The sequence below is a fragment of the Photinus pyralis genome, unplaced genomic scaffold, assembly GCF_008802855.1.
Source record: "Photinus pyralis isolate 1611_PpyrPB1 unplaced genomic scaffold, Ppyr1.3 Ppyr1.4_LG9, whole genome shotgun sequence".
NCBI lineage: Eukaryota > Metazoa > Arthropoda > Insecta > Coleoptera > Lampyridae > Photinus > Photinus pyralis.
This window is the reverse complement of record NW_022170878.1, coordinates 6,527,422-6,546,658: the sequence shown is the minus strand read 5'-3', so window position 1 is coordinate 6,546,658 and position 19,237 is coordinate 6,527,422. Positions and strand designations below refer to the sequence as shown.

Here is a 19,237-nt window from a genome sequence, read left to right as displayed (position 1 = left end):
TTCTTCTTTGCGTTCTTCTACTGGCCTTTTTTCTAGCCTTATTCACGCCACAATCAATTTTTTTTCCAATCCAGTTCTACGATCTTCCAAAATACCCTTACGGACCTTAGCTTTCAGTCTATGGGGATCTTGAAGAGACCTTGCAAATCTTAGTACGATATCAGAATCTTTACAACGCTTGTTTTGAACAGCCTTTAGGAGCCTTTATGGGGCATTAAATGTTTTTATGAGATCACATACGCAAAACAATTTGAAGAGCTTCCAAGGCCCTAAAAACACCCTCCAGGATCCGTTCAAGTTCTTCAAAAGTGAAGACTAAGAGATTTTGCGAGTCCGTGACAGCCTTTAAGCGTATTTAAGGGTCTTAAGGCCATGAAAGGACTAAGGTTTTCAGAAATCTTTATTTCTTAAAAGTCCCGTGAAGACTTTAAAACCTATACGCTACTTTTACGAGTCCTTAAAAGCCTTTAGAAGTGAGGTTCACCCATTTAGCTCAAATTTCTCATTTTTCAAAAAAATGCTGCTTCAGAAATCCCTACCAAAAGATCAACTGAAAAATGTGATGTGTGAAGGACTTTCGGATCCTTTTTACTCACCTGTTGCACTGGAAATATTGGGTGGAATGTGCAGGTGATTCACCTTCGAAAAGAGTTTTCTAATGGCGATCGTAAATTTTTCAAACGTAGCTTTCTCGTGTTGCGTTATCCTTCGACGTAACTATAAGCGTACACAAAAGAATAGATTTAGATATCTATAAGGGCAGCTACACGAGGTCAAGTATTTTTTTGTCATTCTAATGGAGCTACCAGTGCCTATATAAAGGGAAACCGGTACCGCCGAATTGTTAAAACTGTAACAGAAGCGGCCCGCGATGCTAGCGCTCCTCGTCGTCGTTCTCCTGGTGCTGATTCTGGTTTGCGTGCTCGACACGAGGAAGCCGAAGGGTTATCCACCAGGTAAGGCGATTGCGACAAATTTAGCGTGGCTATAATTGGGACTTTCCAGGTCCGAAGTGGTGGCCGATCGTCGGCAATTACCTGCAGTTCCGTCGCCGACTGACCGTTCTCGGTTACCACCACCTGGTGCACGAGGAGTTTTCGAGAACCTACGGACCGGTGGTGTGCTTTAAGATGGGGAGGAATATTGTCGTTACCGTTTCGGGAGTGGAAGCGATCAGGGAGGTGTTGACCAGGGACGAGTTCGACGGACGTCCCGACGGCTTCTTCTTTCGGTTGCGTACGTTTGGAAAACGGCTCGGTAATTATTTACAGTTATCTTCTTTTTTATTATTGCGCTATAAGCGGGCCACTTCGTAAATTAGGACCGGTTTATCAAATTCGTTTCGGGATCAACGCTTGAAAAAAAGAAGAAAAAAAAGAAGGAAGAGACTGGTTTGGAATGTTTTTTATTATGAGCACTGACCTACGTCTAGGGTAACTGCTTTGGGCTTCTCGTTTATTTTTAGATTCTGGCGTTAAATTTTCGGCTGAAAGCCTGTCATTTACATACGATTTAATGAAGCACGATTTTTTTAAATTACGTGAGAGGGCGATTTTTTGACTGTTTGCGATCTGGTGCGAGTAGAAGCATTTAATTAAAATGACGTAATCAAATCGAATGAGACACAAAAACCACTTTTTGGGCTCTAGAAGTCACCGTTCAGGGATTTTCAATACAACGTTTGGTTTCGGAGAAATCATCAACTTTGTTCTCCTATATCGCCCCTAAAAATGTACATACTGTATACTGTATATACAAAAAAAAACAAAGTTGAAAAATGTTGGTTTCAACAAGATGGTGCACCCACACACAACGCACTAATCGTGCCAGAATAACTATCGCACAAAATGTTTTATAATAAGTACACCTAGAGACCAACTCGTAAACTTATGCATATTCGAATATTAATTTCCTTGAAGGGTACCAGATGGGATTAATAAAATCCCTTAGAGACCCGTCAGAGGTGCTAAAGAACTATGCATTTCGTGAAAATCCGTGTCAAGGAAACATCTAGTGACCCACTAACGCCTCTTGATTTAAAAAATTTCGAAAACGATTTACAGGTTTGAAAAAACTCTAATGATATACAGGGTGTTTCATTTAGAAAATGAAGGTACGTCCTATAACTTTTTTACCTAACCCCGTACGTACTTATTTCGAAAACGGAAGATTATTCAAAAATTATTATACAGCATCTTTGGTAATACACATTTTTCTGCTCTTCGGACTAGAAAAATGTAGGATCATTCTGAATTTAACAACTTTTTGATTTTCCCCGTATATCTTTTAATTGTGATTTGTCCATAATTAGCACACGACATAATGATAGAGTACAGACAATTGCACTATTAATCCCAGTAGCTTTAGGCACGCCAACGCCGACCATGTCGAAGGCGAGTTCGGCATAAATTCACAATAAATTCACTAAAATTCACACCCAAGGCGACAGGTACTGAGCGTTACCTGTAGGAAATTAAAAGTAGATCAAAAGATTTTTAAAGTAGAAATCTCAGTAGCGTTAGGTGCATCAACACAGAGCAAGTCTAAGGCGGGTTCGGCATAAATTCACAATAAATTCACTAAAATTCACACCAAGGCGAAAGGTACTAAGCGTTACCTGTAGGAAATTAAAAGTAGATCAAAAGATTTTTAAAGTAGAAATCTCAGTAGCGTTAGGTGCATCAACACAGAGCAAGTCTAAGGCGGGTTCGGCATAAATTCACAATAAATTCACTAAAATTCACACCAAGGCGAAAGGTACTAAGCGTTACCTGTAGGAAATTAAAAGTAGATCAAACGATTTTTAAAGTAGAAATCTCAGTAGCGTTAGGTGCATCAACACAGAGCAAGTCGAAGGCGAGTTCGGCATAAATTCACAATAAATTCACTAAAATTCACACCAAGGCGACAGGTACTGAGCGTTACCTGTAGGAAATTAAAAGTTGATCAAAAGATTTTTAAAGTAGAAATCTCAGTAGCGTTAGGTGCATCAACACAGAGCAAGTCGAAGGCGAGTTCGGCTTAAATTCACAATAAATTCACTAAAATTCACAACAAGGGGAAAGGTACTAAGCGTTACCTGTAGGAAATTAAAAGTAAATCAAAAGATTTTTAAAGTAGAAATCTTTGTAGCGTTAGGTGCATCAACGCAGAGCGAGCTGAAGGCGAGTTCGGCATAAATTCACAATAAATTCACTAAAATTTACATCAAAGCGACAGGTACTGAGCGTTGTCTGTAGGAAATTAAAAGTAGATCAACAGATTTTTAAAATAGAAATCTCAGTACCTAGCGTTAGGTGCATCAACGCAGAGCGAGCTGAACACGAGTTCGACATAAAATCACTGAAATTTACACCAGTGATTAAGGAATTGAGCGTGTTGTGTACGGAATTAAATGTGGATCAAGAGACTTTTAAAACTTTAATCTCAATTACTTTACGTTTACGAATTCCGAGCGAGTCGAAGGTGAGTTCGGCATAAATTCACTGAAATTCACACCAGGGATAAAGGCACTGGGCGTGTTGTGTAGGAAATTAGAGGTAGATTAAGAGACTTTTACAGTTTTAGTCTCAGTAGCGTCATTTTTACCAATACATAGCGAGTCGAAGCGAGTTCGGCATATATTCACTGAAAACCACACCAGGGAGAAAAGTAAAAAGTGTCATAAATGAGACACCCTGTACATAATTTCGTTGTTTATTAAAGGAAATTCGATAATTAGACAAATTTTTGGGCCCTGAATAAAATGGCGAAAGATTTCTCTTGAATACAAAAAGATCTTCATTGATTATGTGTTTCTGGTGGTCAGGGAGGATTTAAAAAAAACACAACCACTGGTAATGAGATCGCATTTGTATTGAGCATAGTAAAAAACCTCCTCACGTATTACGCATTTCTCTAGCAGAAACTTCCCGAAATGGAAGCAGAAGCGCCTCCTCCCACGATGCATTCTCCTGACCTCTTCATCGATTATGTTTTCCTGGTAGTTACATTTTTCTAACAGATACCTCCTCGCGCTTTATGCGCTCCTGATACAAGAGATGTATGGTCTTGCGATTAAAACAATTCAAAATTGCTTCGCCTCAAGAAATGCGAATCGCTACACCTTTGATGATTCAAGGAAGGAAGGAACAATATTTTGAACTTTTTTGGGTCAAGTAGGTCACTTAGTCGTTAAGCTCGAGTAAAATAGGGCCCATTTTGCCCCACTGCGTTTCTCCGGTTACGAGATTCTGAAACAGATAAAAATTACTCTCTATAGATGATCGTTCATTCAAAAAAATTGAGTTGTACGACCAACTTTGGGGCCTAAACCTTTACGTTTTAGCTAGCAGATCAACCAAAGCCAAACTATAGTGGAAGTTTGCCTCCATTCCATTCTGTCGGTCACCTCCTTAGTATAACATCCCAATCAACCAGTTACCAGTAGCTGAAGTTAAGCTTTCCTCCGTTAGGTATCGTATTTTCCGACGGTAAACTATGGCAACGTCAGCGGAAGTTCTCCTTGCAACATCTGAAAAATTTCGGTTTCGGTAAGCGTGAAATGGAAGCGAAAATCGCCGAGGAGACGAGAGATCTAATTGAAGACCTGAGGAAGAAGTCGTCCGACTTGGTCTTCATGCACAACGCATTCGACGTCGGCGTGCTGAACGTGCTATGGACAATGATGGCCGGCGAAAGATTCACCTTGGACGACGTCAGACTGATCAAGCTGCTCCAGATCGTCCACGACGCCTTTCGACTGTTCGACATGTCCGGCGGATTGCTGAACCAGTTACCCGTGCTGAGGTTTCTGGCGCCCGGCTGCTGCGGCTACACCAAGACCGTGGAGATCCTGAAGCGAATGTGGCTGTTTCTCGAGGTGAGCCCGTCGGGCGTCGTCGCCCGGTTTTCATCCGCTCCGATTTCAGGAGACCATCGCCGAGCATCGCAAGACCGCCTGCTCGTCGCACTCGCGCGATCTCATCGACGCGTTCCTGCGGGAGATGCAGATCACTTCCGATTCCGATTCGGGGTTTACCGGTACGCCTCCAGTTTTTTTTTCTGGGCGAGGTAACACTTTCGCGTTTCAGACGAGCAACTGCTCTCACTTTGCCTGGATTTGTTCATGGCGGGCTCGGAGACGACCAGCAATACTCTGGGTTTTGCCGTTCTGTACATGGTAAAGTATCCAGGGGTTCAGAAGCGAGTCCAGGAGGAAATGGACGAGGTTGTTGGGAGGAATCGCTGGCCTACAATGAACGATAAAATAAAGTAGGTATTTCTTCTTCTTCAATCTATTGGTTCTTCTGAGGCTACTCTTTGGATTCTTTAAAATTCTACAATTGAACTTCGATCCTCAAGTTGTTCGCATTCTATGCTTCTGTGTGCTTTCAGCCTACCATACACCGAAGCGGTTTTAATGGAGACGCAACGTTTGGCCAACGTGCCTCCACTTGGAGTTGCGCATCGAGCGACCCGCACTACGAACCTGTTCGGGTATACCGTTCCCGAAGGAGCAATAGTACTGACGAGCCTCTACAGCATACACATGGATGACGCCTTCTGGAAGGATCCCAAAGAATTTCGACCGGACCGATTTCTAAGAGACGGAAAAGTCACCTGCCCCGAATGGTCTTTCCTCCCATTTGGTTATGGTCTGTTCCGACTCGCCTTAATCGCCTACCAAGCGTTGGGTTTCAGGTAAAAGACGATGCCTGGGAGAATCGCTGGCGAAGACGAACTATTTCCTCTTCTTCACGGCGATGTTGCACAACTTTTTCTTGCATAAGGACCCGGATACGACCGAAGTTGTGACTGACGGCTGCGACGGCGTGACCATTTCGCCCAGACCGTTTAGGGTAAGGCTCGCGTCGCGATACGATTGAGGCTTTGCTGCTGAAAACTACAGGCATTTGGGAGGCGTGCGAGTATGATCCCAATTCTCGTCCATTGAGAAACTTCAAATATACACACACGTTTGAAATAAAAGGGACGTCTAAACCGTTAGCCTGTCTTTTACTATACCTTCCCGCTTTGTATCATCTTAAGTCTTGGTTTCCAGATCGATCGCCAGCTGTCAGTTGCACACTCCGCCATAGATAACATACATTGGAGTCAAAATAATGACGGCAAAGTCAATATCAGACAATTGCGTGTTAAATTTCGTAATAATTACGCAGTTCAAAATCTTATCTTATCTACCCGGAAGGTCGCCCCTGGTGCCGCATCGATTTTTGCTCAATATATTTAAAATGTGGTTTATACTTCTAATTGTGATCATCGGTCTGCTGTACTTAAATTCGAGGAAACCGAGAAACTTTCCTCCCGGTCCGGCATGGCTGCCAATTATCGGTTGTGGTCTGGAACTGAACCGGTTGCGCCAGAAGACCGGTTCCATGTCGAAGGCGTCCGGATTGCTCGCGGCGCAGTATGGGCCGGTGGTTGGAGCGCGGGTTGGTGTTGATCGCGTAATCTTCGTCTGTGGACCGAAGGAGTATCGAGAGTTCTCGGCCAGGGAGGAGTTTAATGGAAGGCCTAGCGGCATTTTTTATACGAGCCGGACCTGGGGCAAGAGGAGAGGGGTTCTATTTACTGACGGTGAGTCCTGGGAGGAGCAGAGGGCGTTTATCATGAAGCATCTGAAGGAATTTGGAATGGGAAAGAAGAGCATGTGCGACATGATTGAAGGGGAATGTCGAGCGATGCTCAACGACATTGGAAAAAAGATTGACGACGGTGGAGGGGAATGTGTTTTGAGGGTGGACAACATGTTTGGTGTTTACGTACTAAACACGCTATGGACCATGATGAGCTCTAGAAAACATAGTCCAGATGACGCGCAACTAAAACAGCTGCAGCATTTAATGGCAGATCTAATATCCAACATCCACATGGATGGTGCACTATTCAGTCATTTCCCAATCTTACGATATATCTGCCCTCAGTACTCCGGATACAGCAGCTTTGTTAACATCCATCAGCAGACCTTGGAATTCGTTCGTGGCGAAGTAGAAGAGTGCAAGAAAAGTTTCGATTCATCAGATCACCGTAGCTTCATAGATGCCTATTTGGACAGATTAAGATCTCCAGGTAGCAAAACCAGCTTTTCCGAGGACCAACTGTTGGCCATCAGCTTAGATCTCTTTATTGCCGGAACTGAAACATCTTCCAAATCCTTGGCTTTTGCTTTCCTCTACCTCACCCTCAACCCCGACATCCAATCAAAAGCCCAAGAAGAAATAGACGCAGTCGTTGGACGCCACCGACTGCCAACCATGGAGGATCGGTCACGGTAAGCACCACGCTTAATCTCATAGATCCATATGGGGAATTTTTAGGTTAAAGTACGTAGAATCTGTGGTTTTGGAGTCGATACGGATGTTTGCTGGCCTAGTGCTTTCCATACCACACAGAACCCTAAAAGACACGCACCTCAATGGATACTTCATACCGAAGGTAGCCCAAAACTGACCCAAAACCGTTTACAAGATCGTCTTTTAGGACACAAGTATCATTGGAAGTCTGCGAAGTGTCGTGATGGACGAGGCTTCTGGTTGGACAAACCCGGAGGCCTTCCAACCCGAGCGCTTCATTAAGGATGGTCGAGTCCAAATCCCAGAGAACTACATCCCCTTTGGTTTGGGCAAACGTAGATGTTTGGGGGAGGCTTTGGCGAAGGCTAACGTTTTCTTGTTCGTCGCGGGCCTTCTGCAACAATTTAACTTTTCCATTGCGCCGGGTAAGCCCCCTACGGAGGAAATCGTCGATGGATTAGTTCCTGCTCCCAAACCTTTTGTCGCGTTGATTACTAGGCGATAATGCCCCGTGCTCCTGATGCCCATTTCTAGAAAGTACCAGGAGCATAGAAAGTTTGAGCTTTATTACAGCCCAAATATCTCTTTAGTATCACATAGTAGTAATAATTGTAAGTTACAGATCAATTTTATTATTTACAGGATAATTGTGGAACAGAGCATCCACTTATTATATTCTCCTGATCCTGCTCGTAAACATTAAGTCCGCTAAAGGCAAATAAAGTGTTTTCTTTCCCATGTATATGTAATGTATCCCTGATACTTATTCCCAGCAATACAGGGCGTAGATTTAATTGTCAACCACTTCCTTACCTCCTGATATACGTATTTCCCAGATACAGTTTACCTTCTAAAATCGTTGAATTAAGATCGCATTAGCACAAATACTTGACGAAAAATGCTTCTTGATTTATCCTTGTCTCCCGCCAACCATCTAGTGTCATTGGATTAGAACTACAGAAGCACAAGGAAGTGTAAATTGCTTTGGCCAATACCTCTGTTCTAAAATTTGAGAATCGTGATCGTCAATTTCGTTGGTAAATGTTATTATGTACTCCTGGTACAAATGTCTTGTAGGAAGAAAAGCGGTATGGTCACACAATCCAAATTACATGGAAAACCGCTTCCTCATCTTCTTCTGATACAATTATCATTGGATTAGGATCACAGAAAAACACTTCGTCATTTGTTATCTTCTCCTAGAACGAATTTATCTTTTACAGCTCGGAGGATCAGGGTCAAGGCATACATTTAGGACTTCCACATCTTTTATGTTTTCCTTGTACTAATTTCCTTCTTAAGAACATTCAAATCAATGGAGCATGAAAACTTTATTAACAAAAGCTTCGTGTCCTTTTCCCAGAACCGCTCAATTTCTTCAATATCCGCTTTCTTCTTTATTATGTCCTCCTGTTACTAATTTCTGCTTCTAGTAGATTCACTACTGATGAGAATGAGGCACATGATATCCCATTTCTATTTTGGAAACCCTTAAGCGAATACCACCGAAGAACGACAAGGCGCAAATTTCATTGACAGGAGTTTCCTGTCCTATTGACACAATTTAGCCTTTAAAAATGATCGCATCAGGGTCACAGAATGAACCACTTTAAATTTCATGAACAAACGCTTTTTTATCTATCTCCTGATTCAAATTTCCCTTCTAGAAGTTGAATCAGGATTACAGAACCCCAAGAACTTACAAATTTGTTTTGAAACTCCTCTCTCGTTTATTGCGTTCTCCTGATCATTCAATATTTTTGTATCTAAAATCGCAGCAGCAAAAGAAGGTGTAGATTGGTAAACGCTTCGTTCCCCTCTAAAGCAAGTTATCTCTCATGTGTTCCTCACTTCTCTTCTCCTAATAATACACGTGTCTCTAATTTTAGATTCAGGGTTGCTGAAGTACAAGAAGGTCTAAATGCCTCGGTAGGTACATGTGCACTCCTTGTCTTTCTACAAGCGTTCCCGCATTTGCTACCAGCCGGCCGGCCATCCGACCAAAATAAATATGCAAAAATGCGCTAAAAAACGCATAATTGTACCTGTCTGATTTTGTTTCCGCGATACCAACAGGGGGAACGCTCAATTGTATTGTAAGAAAAAGAAAATAAAATGGCTCATGCCAAATCTCTCTGATTGTGAGTTTACATTTTGGTGGTATATTGTCCTACAGCCTACAAAAGCAGCAGCAGATAAGAACAAATTGATTGACCAAAGGAAGTACAAAAATGCGGAAGGGGCGGGAAAATTGGAATAGAATTATTTCACGAAATGGGAGGATCCCAAAAATCTTCAATGTTTGAAAAATAAGTATGAGGAATGTGAAGATTCTGAAGAAAACAATAAAACAAAGCGAATTTCTAACGAAAAAACCGTTCTGGGGGGAAATAATAAATTAATATGTACCAGGATGACATAATAGACGAGAATGTGTTTTTTAATTAAATGTATACCTTCTTGTTGTTCTGTTATCCCGATCTAGTGACACTTAGAAGATAAAATTGTGGCAGGAAAACATAATAGATGAAATTTGCACCTTCTGGTGCTTCTGTCATCCTGATTCAACGTTTCCTTAAGCGGGGGTGTCAGGGATTTTTCAAGTGAAATATGTATTAGAAGAGCACAACTGATGGGGAAGTGATACGTAGTGAAACTTTTACCTCTTTGTTCTTCAGCCGTTCAGTCTCAACGGGATTTTTAATCCGGATAACATAATAAGTAGAGTCAATAAATTCTACACCATCCTTTCATCTCGTGATCTTGATCCCATGAATTTTAGAAGCTAAGTTGTCAGGAGAACATACATGGGGGGAGCCTACACATTGTGGTCCAGGTTTGACGATTTTTCAAAGACAAATTCTCGTGTTTCAGCGATACTGGGTCTATAATTTTTAAGGAGAAATGGATACCGGGAGAACATAATAGATAAAGATGCGTTTGCCATAGAAATTTTTTTTCTGTGATCCTGATGTGATCATTTTTAAAGTCTAATATGTGTCAAGAGGAAACCTTTGTCGATGAAATTTACGCCTTCTTGTGTTTCGGTGGTACTAGTATAATGGTTCTAAAATAAAAATTTGTATGAGGAGATCATGATAACACTGGTTAGAACGTGTATGTCCATAAAAAATTGTGCTTCAGCAGAAATGAATCGACTAAGTTAAAAATCGAAATTAATACCAGGAGGGCATGGTAAAGTAAAATAAAATAATTGCACTAACTCGCGTTTCACCGGGTATCAGTCGGCCACAGGCCACATTGGTCATGTGATACGTCATTAGAAAACTTACATTTTCTCTTTCCTTCTACGTTAAACATGTTTGGTGATACATTAGAAGGAGTAAGGAAGTTTGTTGTGGTCCTGTGCTGCTGAGAACGGTTAATGGTACTACTTTTCAGTACGTATCAGGAATGCATAACATATACTTTGACCAAAAACGTTTTGTTTGTACTTAGCGCCCCTAAAGATCTAGTAAGATCAAGAGAATATAATATGTGGACGCTCCATACCAAAATTACACTGTAAATAGCACTCTGTTCTGTAACAGAATATAACTGAAACTACTATGTGATACTAAAAAAGATATATGGGGTTCCTGGTACTTTTTGAAAATGAGCATCAGGAACACATAACAACTTAATGTGCTGAGTACTGGGCATTAACGCCTAGTAATCAACGCGACAAACGGTTTTGGGACAGGGGCCAATCCATCGACGATTTCCTCCGTAGGGGGCTTATCCGGCGCAATGGAAAAATTGAATTGCTGCAGGAGGGCCGTCACGAACAAGAAAACGTTCGCCTTCGCCAAAGCCTCCCCCAAACATCTATATATATATATATATATATATAGTTCTCCGGGATTTGGACTCGACCATTCTTAATGAAGCGCTCGGGCTGGAAGGCTTCCGGGTTTGTCCAGCTCTCGTCCATTACGGCGCCTCGTAGACTTCCAATGATAATTGTGTCCTAAAAGACGATCTTTTGAACGATTTTGGGCCACATTCGGACTACCTTCGGTATGAAGTATCCGTTGAGGTGCGTGTCCTCTAGGGTTGCGTGGTATCGAAAGCACTTGGCCAGCAAACTTCCGTATCGACTCCAAAACCACGCATTCTGCGTACTTTAAGCTGAAAATGGTCTTTGTGGACTTTTAATGTTAAGCGTGTTACTTACCGTGGCCGATCCTTCATAGTTGGCAGTCGGTGTCGTCCGATTACTGCGTCAATTTCTTCTTGGGCTTTTGCTTGGATGTCGGGGTTGAGGATGAGGTAGAGAAAAGCAAAAGCCAGGGATTTGGCTGATGTTTCAGTCCCGGCAATAAAGAGGTCTAAGCTGATGGCCAACAGTTGCTCCTCGGAGAAGCTGGTTTTGGTACCTGGGGATTGTAGGGTGTCCAAGTAGGCATCTGTGAGACTACGATGATCTGCCGAATCGAAACCTTCCTTGCACTCTTCTATTTCTCCACGAAGAAACTCCAAGGTCTGCCGATGGACGTTAACAAAGCTGTTGAAACCGGAAAACCCAGGGCAGATATATCGTAAAATTGGGAAATGGCTGAATAGTGCTCCATCCATGTGGATGTTGGATATTAGATCTGTTATTACATTCTGCAGGTGTATTACTTTCATATCATCTGGACTATGTTTTTTAGCGCTCATCATGGTCCATAGCGTGTTTAGTACGTAAACACCAAACATGTTGTCCATCCGCAGAACACATTCCCCTTTACAGTCGTCAATCTTTCTTCCAATGTCGCTCACCATCGCTTGGCATTCCCCTTCAATAATGTCAGACATGGTCCTCTTACCCATTCCAAATTCCCTCAGATGTTTCATGATAAACGCCCTCTGCTCCTCCCAGAACTCACCGTCAGTAAATAGGACCCTCCTCCTCTTTCCCCAGGTGCGACTTGTATAAAAAACTCCTCTAGGTCTACCATTAAACTCTTCCCTGAACGAGAACTCCCGGTACTCCTTGGCTCCACAAACGAAGACTACGCGATCGACACCAATCCGCGCTCCAACCACCGGCCCGTACCGTTCAGCGAGCATCCCGGACGCCTTCGACATGGAACCGGTCTTCTGGCGCAACCGGTTCAGTTCCAGTCCACAACCGATAATCGGTAGCCATGCCGGACCCGGAGGAAAGTTTTTCGGTTTCCTCGAATTTAGGTACAGCAGACAGATTATGTTTACTAATAGAAGTATAAACCACATTTTGAAAATATTGATACTGAATCCGTTGCAACACGAGGAGCGAGCATCCGAAAAGATAAGATAAGGTGTTTACTTATAATTTTCAACACTGGGATTATTCCGAAAACAAGTTAAAAAGTAATCGTAAACGATTTACATAAAGCGCATTTCCACTTGCATTCATTTCCCATTTGTAAGATGCAACTTCTGTTAAAATCGTAAAAATCCGGCCACAAATATGAAAGATAGCGTTGCACATGGGCAATCCATTGTTGACGTGCTACTTCAATTTCAGTTTATGAGAAGAATTTCATTTCAATGCTTTTCTAAATAAGAAAGTTGGAACTGCGCATGCGCAAACCTAAATTTTAAAACTAATTTACTATAACTAACTAATAAACTAAGATTTTCCTTTGTTCCAAGCGCCTAAGTATCAAATTTCACTTAAATAGTTCCATAGATAAAAAAGTTGGCACGGCGCATGCGCAAAATAAAATTTTGAAATTGGCGTTTGATTTTCCTTTATCCCAAGTGCCTATGTATCAAATTTCGTTTAAATTCTTCCATAAATAAAAAAGTTGGCACTGCGCATGCGCAAAACCAAATTTTGAAATTGGCGTTTGATTTTCCTTTATCCAAGTGCCTATGTATCAAATTTCATTCAAATACTTTTATAAGTAAAAAAGTTTGCAATTCGGTTTATAAATGGTCGAGATGCGAAAAGGGCACTGTGAATTTTGAATCGATTCGATCCAACTTTTGGCATTGCGTATTATATGGCTAAATCTATGCCCATATTGAATTTCATGCAATTCAGTTCATAACTAACGGAGATGTAAAAGCGATCGAACATTTCTAAACAAAGTTATCGTTCACACGGACAGATAGATGGACAGACAGACAAAGGAACAGACGGAGAGACCAACCGGCAGGCGACAGATAGCAATGCAAAATTATAAACGATCTCTAGGATCGTTAATAAACGGCAAAAGTGTAAAATTATGGAACATGTAAAAAACGGTTTTTTGTTTTTTTACAATAACTTTTTTTGTAAGCGGTACAGAAAAAATTCCTTCCTTGGTACAAGACTCGACACCATAACGAACCAAATAGCGAAAAAAGTAGAACAATAGCTCTTAAGATAAAAACTAGTAGCGTCGCAAAGTTAGCGGACGGACGGACGGACGGACGGACAAAGTGGTCACAATAGCGCATTTTTTTTTATTTTTGTGGAAATGCGCTAAAAACATGCAATATGCTGATTTGCCTTTGATACAGTTGAAACAGAAGGAAATAGAAATCCATATCAAAGAGACCTCTGCACTTTTTGACTCCATTTTGACTCCATTCGAACGTCATAAGCAATCGCGATGTTACCTATGGCTGAGTGTGTAAAAGACACCCGGGGACCGATCTGAAGATTATTAAACGTGACCTGAAATTTCCACGGACTGCTCTCAATCAAAATTTTATTGCTCATACCTTATTTAATAAATATATGTTCTATAGCCAGAAGAGCATTTCCAACTTTCAGGACCATTAGAGAGAACAGTGGTACAAAATTTCATCAAAATCATTCGTAAAACACACGTTCTACCCTTCATGGGGGGGTATAAATTAGTTTTATCTTTCATGGTATTCTAATAAAAGGTCTCAACGAAAGGAGCCGTTTTCTACCGACTATCGCCCTTCTTTCTGACCCCTTATCAAAAGAGAGAGGGGTGGAACTGGTTTTATCCTTCCTAATGAAAGGTCTCAATGAAAGGAAATAATTTCTACCAACCTCCTCCTCGATTCCTTATCGTGATCCGATGTATTCCCTTATATCCCTAGAACGGATTGTCGAAAGAGGGTACTCGCAAAGGGCGATTGAGACGTCTAGAAAAAATATATCCATTCGTAATGAAAACGGTTTGACGAAAGAAAGTACTCTCAAAGGCAAAATGAATCGACTGGACGAGACATATCTATTGGTGAAGTCGACGCAAATACCTTGACAACAAAGAGGGTACTCAACAAAGGCAAATGGAACGTCAGGACGAGACATACCTATTGGCGATGTAAAAGCTTTTAGCGCAAATATCTGCAGAATGGAGTGTCGGAGGAGGTTAAAGGCGGTTAAAGAGCCTCATCCCCATTAATCATCTACCAAAAAGGTAAACATCGCTGCATGGTGCTACCTTATTGCCCAACCATTTATTAAGCTATTTCGGTTTAAAAAAAAGTCGTGCACAATTAATACTTGTTGAACTATAATTTTAATTTAGGCGTTAACAGAAATAAATCCCTTGACAACTTGATTACTAACTATAATTGGTGTGTTTCTATGTATTTAAGCCGTAATCACATCTGTTATAATGACACCGTCGTAGATTAATTTAGTAATAATCACGGAATTAAAAACTAAAAGTAAACACCTTATCTTATCTACCCGGAAAGCTGCAAGGATGTAGCATGAAATTTTTTTCTCAATATCTTCAAAATGTGGTTTCTACTTCTAATTGTGATCATCTTCCTGCTGTACCTAAATTCGAGGAAACCGAAAAATTTTCCTCCGGGTCCGGCATGGCTACCAATTATCGGTTGCGGTCTGGAACTGAACCGGTTACGCCAGAAGACCGGTTTCATGTCAAAGGCGACCGAGCTGCTCGCGGCGAAGTACGGGCCGGTGGTTGGGGCGCGAATTGGCGTCGATCGCGTAGTATTCATCTACGGGCACAAGGAGTACCGGGAGTTTTCGTCCAGGGAGGAGTTTAATGGTAGGCCCATCGGCGTTTTTTATACAAGTCGGACCTGGGGTAAGAGGAGGGGTGTTCTCTTTACTGACGGTGAGTCCTGGGAGGAGCAGAGGTCGTTCGTCGTGAAACATCTGAAGGAATTTGGAATGGGAAAGAAGAACATGTCGGACATGATTGAAGGAGAATGTCAAGCGATGATCAACGACATTGGAAAGAAGGTCGATGACTGTGGAGGGAAATGTGTTCTGCGAATGGACAACATCTTTGGTATTTACATACTAAATACCCTATGGACTATGATGAGCGCTAGAAAACATAGTCCATATGATAATCAATTAAAGCACCTGCAGGATTTAATAAGAGATCTAATATATAACGTCCACATGGATGGTGCACTATTCAGCCATTTCCCAATTTTACGATATATCTGCCCTGGGTACTCCGGATACAGTACCTTTGTTAACGTCCATCGGCAGACCTTGGAGTTCCTTCGTGGGGAAGTAGAAGAGTGCAAGAAGGGTTTCGTTCCGTCAGATCACCGTAGTTTCATAGATGCCTACTTGGACAGACTAATATCCTCAGAGACCAAAACCAGTTTTTCCGAGGACCAACTGTTGGCTGTCTGCCTAGATATCTTTATGGCCGGAACTGAAACGTGTGCCAAGACTCTAGCCTTTGCTTTTCTCTATCTCACCCTCAAACCCGACATCCAAGCAAAAGCCCAGGAGGAAATTGACGCGGTCGTCGGCCCACACCGACTTCCAACCATAGAGGATCGGCCCCGGTAAGCACTACGTTTAATCTCAACGGTCAATAATGGCACGTTTCAGCTTAAAGTACGTGGAATCCGTGGCTTTGGAGTCGATGCGTGTGTTAGCTGGCCTAGCGCATTGCGTGCCACACAGAGCCCTAAAAGACACCCACCTAAACGGATACTTCATACCGAAGGTAGCCCGAATGTGGCCCAAAACCGTTCAAAAGATCGTCTTTTAGGACACAGTTATCATTGGAAATCTACGAGGTGTCGTAATGGACGAGAGTTGGCCAGACAAGGAAGCCTTCCAACCCGAGCGCTTCATTAAGGATGGTCGAGTCCAGATCCCGGAGAACTACATCCCTTTTGGTTTGGGTAAACGTAGATGTTTGGGGGAGGCTTTGGCGAAGGCGAACGTTTTCTTGTTCGTCGCCGGCCTTCTGCAACAATTCAAGTTTTCCATTGCGCCATATCAGCCTCCGACCGAGGAAATCATCGATGGATTGACCCCCGGTCCGAAACCGTTTGTTGCGTTGATTACTAGACGACAATAATCACTATTATGTGTTCCTGATGGTCATTTTAAAAAAGTATCAGGAGTACAGAAAGTTTAAGGTTTAATTACAATATCTTTTTAGTATTACATAGTAGTTACAATGATATAATTATGTTAAAGGATAGGAGGGGAAATATATGTTTAATCACACCCTTCGAAGTGTAATTGTATAACGGAGCATCCACTATTATGTTCTCCTGGCCTTGCTAGATTTTGAGATTCGCTAAATTCAAATAAAATGTTCTTTGCCAAAGCATATGTTATGTGTGAAAGTCATTAGGCAACTGCGACAACACGTCAGCGCGAAAGAGATGGGTGGCGGTTTTAGGTATTAAAAAGTTACCAGAAGAAGGACATCCAAACCGGAGACTAGCAACTAGCGTGCTTGGCAGACATTCAGGACAGGTCGTCCTAATTCGAACATTGTTCAAGACTCGTTAGGGGACTTCCCCTGAAGGTGAGTAAGGGAAAAGGGAGGGTAGTCACTGAGGTGCTCTTTAAAATCGCTGACGAGTCCATTGCCCAAGACGCCGGGCCTAATATCAAACATGGCCAAGCTGGCTGCCAGCCCTTTCCCGAACTCGGAGGTCGAACGGTACCAGAGCGGCTCCGTTATCTTCGGAGATGGCCTTTGTCGTTACCAGCCTCGATGAACCACTTACCAACGTCACTACCCACCCCGAACCACGAGTCTGTGTGACCGTCCCCCTATTCGCCACCTGGGGACGCCCGCGATGGGTGCTTCAACTGTACGGGAACGAGTAGGCTTTAGTTGAAGAACCCCAAGTGTGCAATTAATATGAAGAAATGGATTAAATCGAAAGATCCGGAATCGAAGACATCGACGCATTCCAAAAATCGTCAGTGTGTCAAAAATAAACATTAAAACAATCTTGGAAAACCGAAAGCTCGAAGGTATTCGAAGAAATGTAAGTATTTCAAAAGTCTGAAGAAGACAAAAGCGAAGCATCTGAAGAAAGGGCAAGAATTGAATAATCAGAAGAATCCAAATAACGTAAAAATAAAAAAGGCGTGAAAATTGCGCGGGTGGTCAAAAATCTGGTTTAAAAAAACTGGTTGGGACTGACTTTAAGGATCTGAAGAACTCAAAGAATTGGAATCTCTCAGGTGCACTACAGTACACCAAACATATGTCACTATCCTTATCTGCTGTAGTCCCGATCCAACGATATTTAGAGGCCAAGTTAGATCAGGAGAGCATGATAAGTAGAGATGCCCTCTCGCCTCTGTGACTCTGATTCAACGATTTTTAGATTAGAAACGTATTTTCAGACGTTTGTACTTCTGTCATCTTGATTCAATGGTTTTTAAAAGTAAAATTTATACTGAAAGTACGAAATAAGTAAGTGTCACCTTTTTTTGCTTCTGTGGTCCTGATTCGATCATTTCTTGAGCTACCTTAGAACTTTAGCAAGATCAAGAAAACATCCTACACAATTGCACGGTGAAGAGCTAAATTACACATTATGTTCTGTAACATATATCTGAAAGTACTATATTTCCAAAGAGATGTTACAAAGCTTAAACTTTCTGTGCTCCTGGTACTTGTTCAAAATGAGCATCAGAAACACATAATAGCCAAAGAGGTTCCCTTTAATGTGCTGAATAGTATCGCCTAGTGATCAACGCGACAAACTGTTTCGGAGCAGGCGCCAATCCATCGACGATTCCCTTAGTAGGGGACTCACCATCAGGAGCAATGGAAAAATAAAATTGTTGCAGGAGGCTAGCGACGAACAAGAAACCGTTCGTCTTCCCCAAGGTCTCCCCCAAACAAGTATTAATTGTGCACAACTTTTTCTTTAAACCGAAATAGCTTAATAAATGGTAGTACCATGCTATCGACCTTCTTGGTAGATGAGAAATGGGGAGGAGGTTCTTTAACCGCCTGTCATATATTCAAAATTCTCCGACACTCCAGTCTGTAGATATTTGAACTGAAAGCTTAGACATCGCCAATAGGTATGTCTCGTCCTGACGTTCCACTTGCCTTTCATGAGTACCCGCTTCATTGTCAAAGTATTTGCGTCGACTTCACCAATAGATATGTCTCATTCAGTCGATTCATTTTACCTTTGAGAGGACGTTCTTCCGACAAACCGTTTTCATTACCAATTTTTTCTAGACGTCTCAATCGCCATTTGCGAGTACCTCTTTCGACAATCGAAAAGTCATCTGTCATCTTGCTACTACAGGCACCCGGGAGAAGTGGGAGGGTGATCGGAATACCCTTCTATTGGCAAATTGCAAACAAACTTTTACTATGCCTTCTTTAATATACCCTCGACCTGGGCGTACACCTCGTTTTAAATCACCATGAGTCTTGGTCTCTAGATCGGTCGCCAGATGTCTCTTGCACACTCAGCCACACAAATTCGACCCGATGACAGACATCTTATTTGGTATGGTTCCTTTTTTCCTCTTTACCTTTCAACTGAATAGTCAATATCATTAATTTCGTAATTACGAAGAAGTTGTAAACACCTTATCTTATCTACCCAAAAGGTTGACCTTGATGTCGCATTTTTAGTCGATATCTTTAAAATGTGGTTTATAGTTCTAATTGTGACCATCTGTCTGCTGTACCTAACTTCGAGGAAACCGAGAAACTTCCCTCCGGGTCCGGCATGGCTACCAATTATCGGTTGTGGTCTGGAACTGAACCGGTTGCGCC

The 19,237-nt window shown here is 42.0% G+C and overlaps 3 protein-coding genes across 3 annotated transcripts; 2 read left to right on the top strand and 1 right to left on the bottom strand.

The window, feature by feature from the left end:
* The first annotated feature begins 797 nt into the window (after positions 1–797).
* On the top strand, positions 798–8,033 carry LOC116180752. Its single transcript, XM_031500874.1, has 10 exons — positions 798–956; positions 1,006–1,257; positions 4,455–4,861; positions 4,911–5,022; positions 5,073–5,253; positions 5,377–5,636; positions 5,683–5,858; positions 6,081–7,273; positions 7,320–7,437; positions 7,483–8,033. Exons 1-10 carry the CDS (start codon positions 872–874, stop codon positions 7,798–7,800), a joined length of 3,102 nt encoding a protein of 1,033 aa, XP_031356734.1. The 5' UTR covers positions 798–871; the 3' UTR covers positions 7,801–8,033.
* Positions 8,034–11,003: 2,970 nt separating this feature from the next.
* Positions 11,004–12,515, bottom strand: LOC116180751 (probable cytochrome P450 303a1). Its single transcript, XM_031500873.1, has 3 exons — positions 11,473–12,515; positions 11,311–11,426; positions 11,004–11,265 (listed from the first exon to the last, which is right to left on the bottom strand). The coding sequence occupies exons 1-3, from the start codon at positions 12,513–12,515 to the stop codon at positions 11,177–11,179; spliced, it is 1,248 nt and encodes a 415-aa protein (XP_031356733.1). The 3' UTR covers positions 11,004–11,176.
* Positions 12,516–14,467: 1,952 nt separating this feature from the next.
* Positions 14,468–16,693, top strand: LOC116181094 (probable cytochrome P450 303a1). The gene is made up of 3 exons (XM_031501359.1): positions 14,468–16,016; positions 16,063–16,180; positions 16,226–16,693. Exons 1-3 carry the CDS (start codon positions 14,977–14,979, stop codon positions 16,538–16,540), a joined length of 1,473 nt encoding a protein of 490 aa, XP_031357219.1. The 5' UTR covers positions 14,468–14,976; the 3' UTR covers positions 16,541–16,693.
* Positions 16,694–19,237: the final 2,544 nt, after the last annotated feature.

What these genes read in the sequence shown, in the direction of transcription:
- LOC116180752 (XM_031500874.1), top strand. Translation starts at nt 872, where the DNA reads ATGCTAGCGCTCCTCGTCGTCGTTCTCCTGGTGCTGATTCTGGTTTGC. An exon ending in GCCGAAGGGTTATCCACCAG is followed by an intron (nt 957 to 1,005) that starts GTAAGGCGATTG and finishes GGGACTTTCCAG; the next exon opens with GTCCGAAGTGGTGGCCGATC. An exon ending in ATGGATACTTCATACCGAAG is followed by an intron (nt 7,438 to 7,482) that starts GTAGCCCAAAAC and finishes ATCGTCTTTTAG; the next exon opens with GACACAAGTATCATTGGAAG.
- LOC116180751 (XM_031500873.1), bottom strand. Translation starts at nt 12,515, where the DNA reads ATGTGGTTTATACTTCTATTAGTAAACATAATCTGTCTGCTGTACCTA. An exon ending in ACTATGAAGGATCGGCCACG is followed by an intron (nt 11,427 to 11,472) that starts GTAAGTAACACG and finishes GACCATTTTCAG; the next exon opens with CTTAAAGTACGCAGAATGCG. An exon ending in ACGGATACTTCATACCGAAG is followed by an intron (nt 11,266 to 11,310) that starts GTAGTCCGAATG and finishes ATCGTCTTTTAG; the next exon opens with GACACAATTATCATTGGAAG.
- LOC116181094 (XM_031501359.1), top strand. Translation starts at nt 14,977, where the DNA reads ATGTGGTTTCTACTTCTAATTGTGATCATCTTCCTGCTGTACCTAAAT. An exon ending in ACCATAGAGGATCGGCCCCG is followed by an intron (nt 16,017 to 16,062) that starts GTAAGCACTACG and finishes GGCACGTTTCAG; the next exon opens with CTTAAAGTACGTGGAATCCG. An exon ending in ACGGATACTTCATACCGAAG is followed by an intron (nt 16,181 to 16,225) that starts GTAGCCCGAATG and finishes ATCGTCTTTTAG; the next exon opens with GACACAGTTATCATTGGAAA.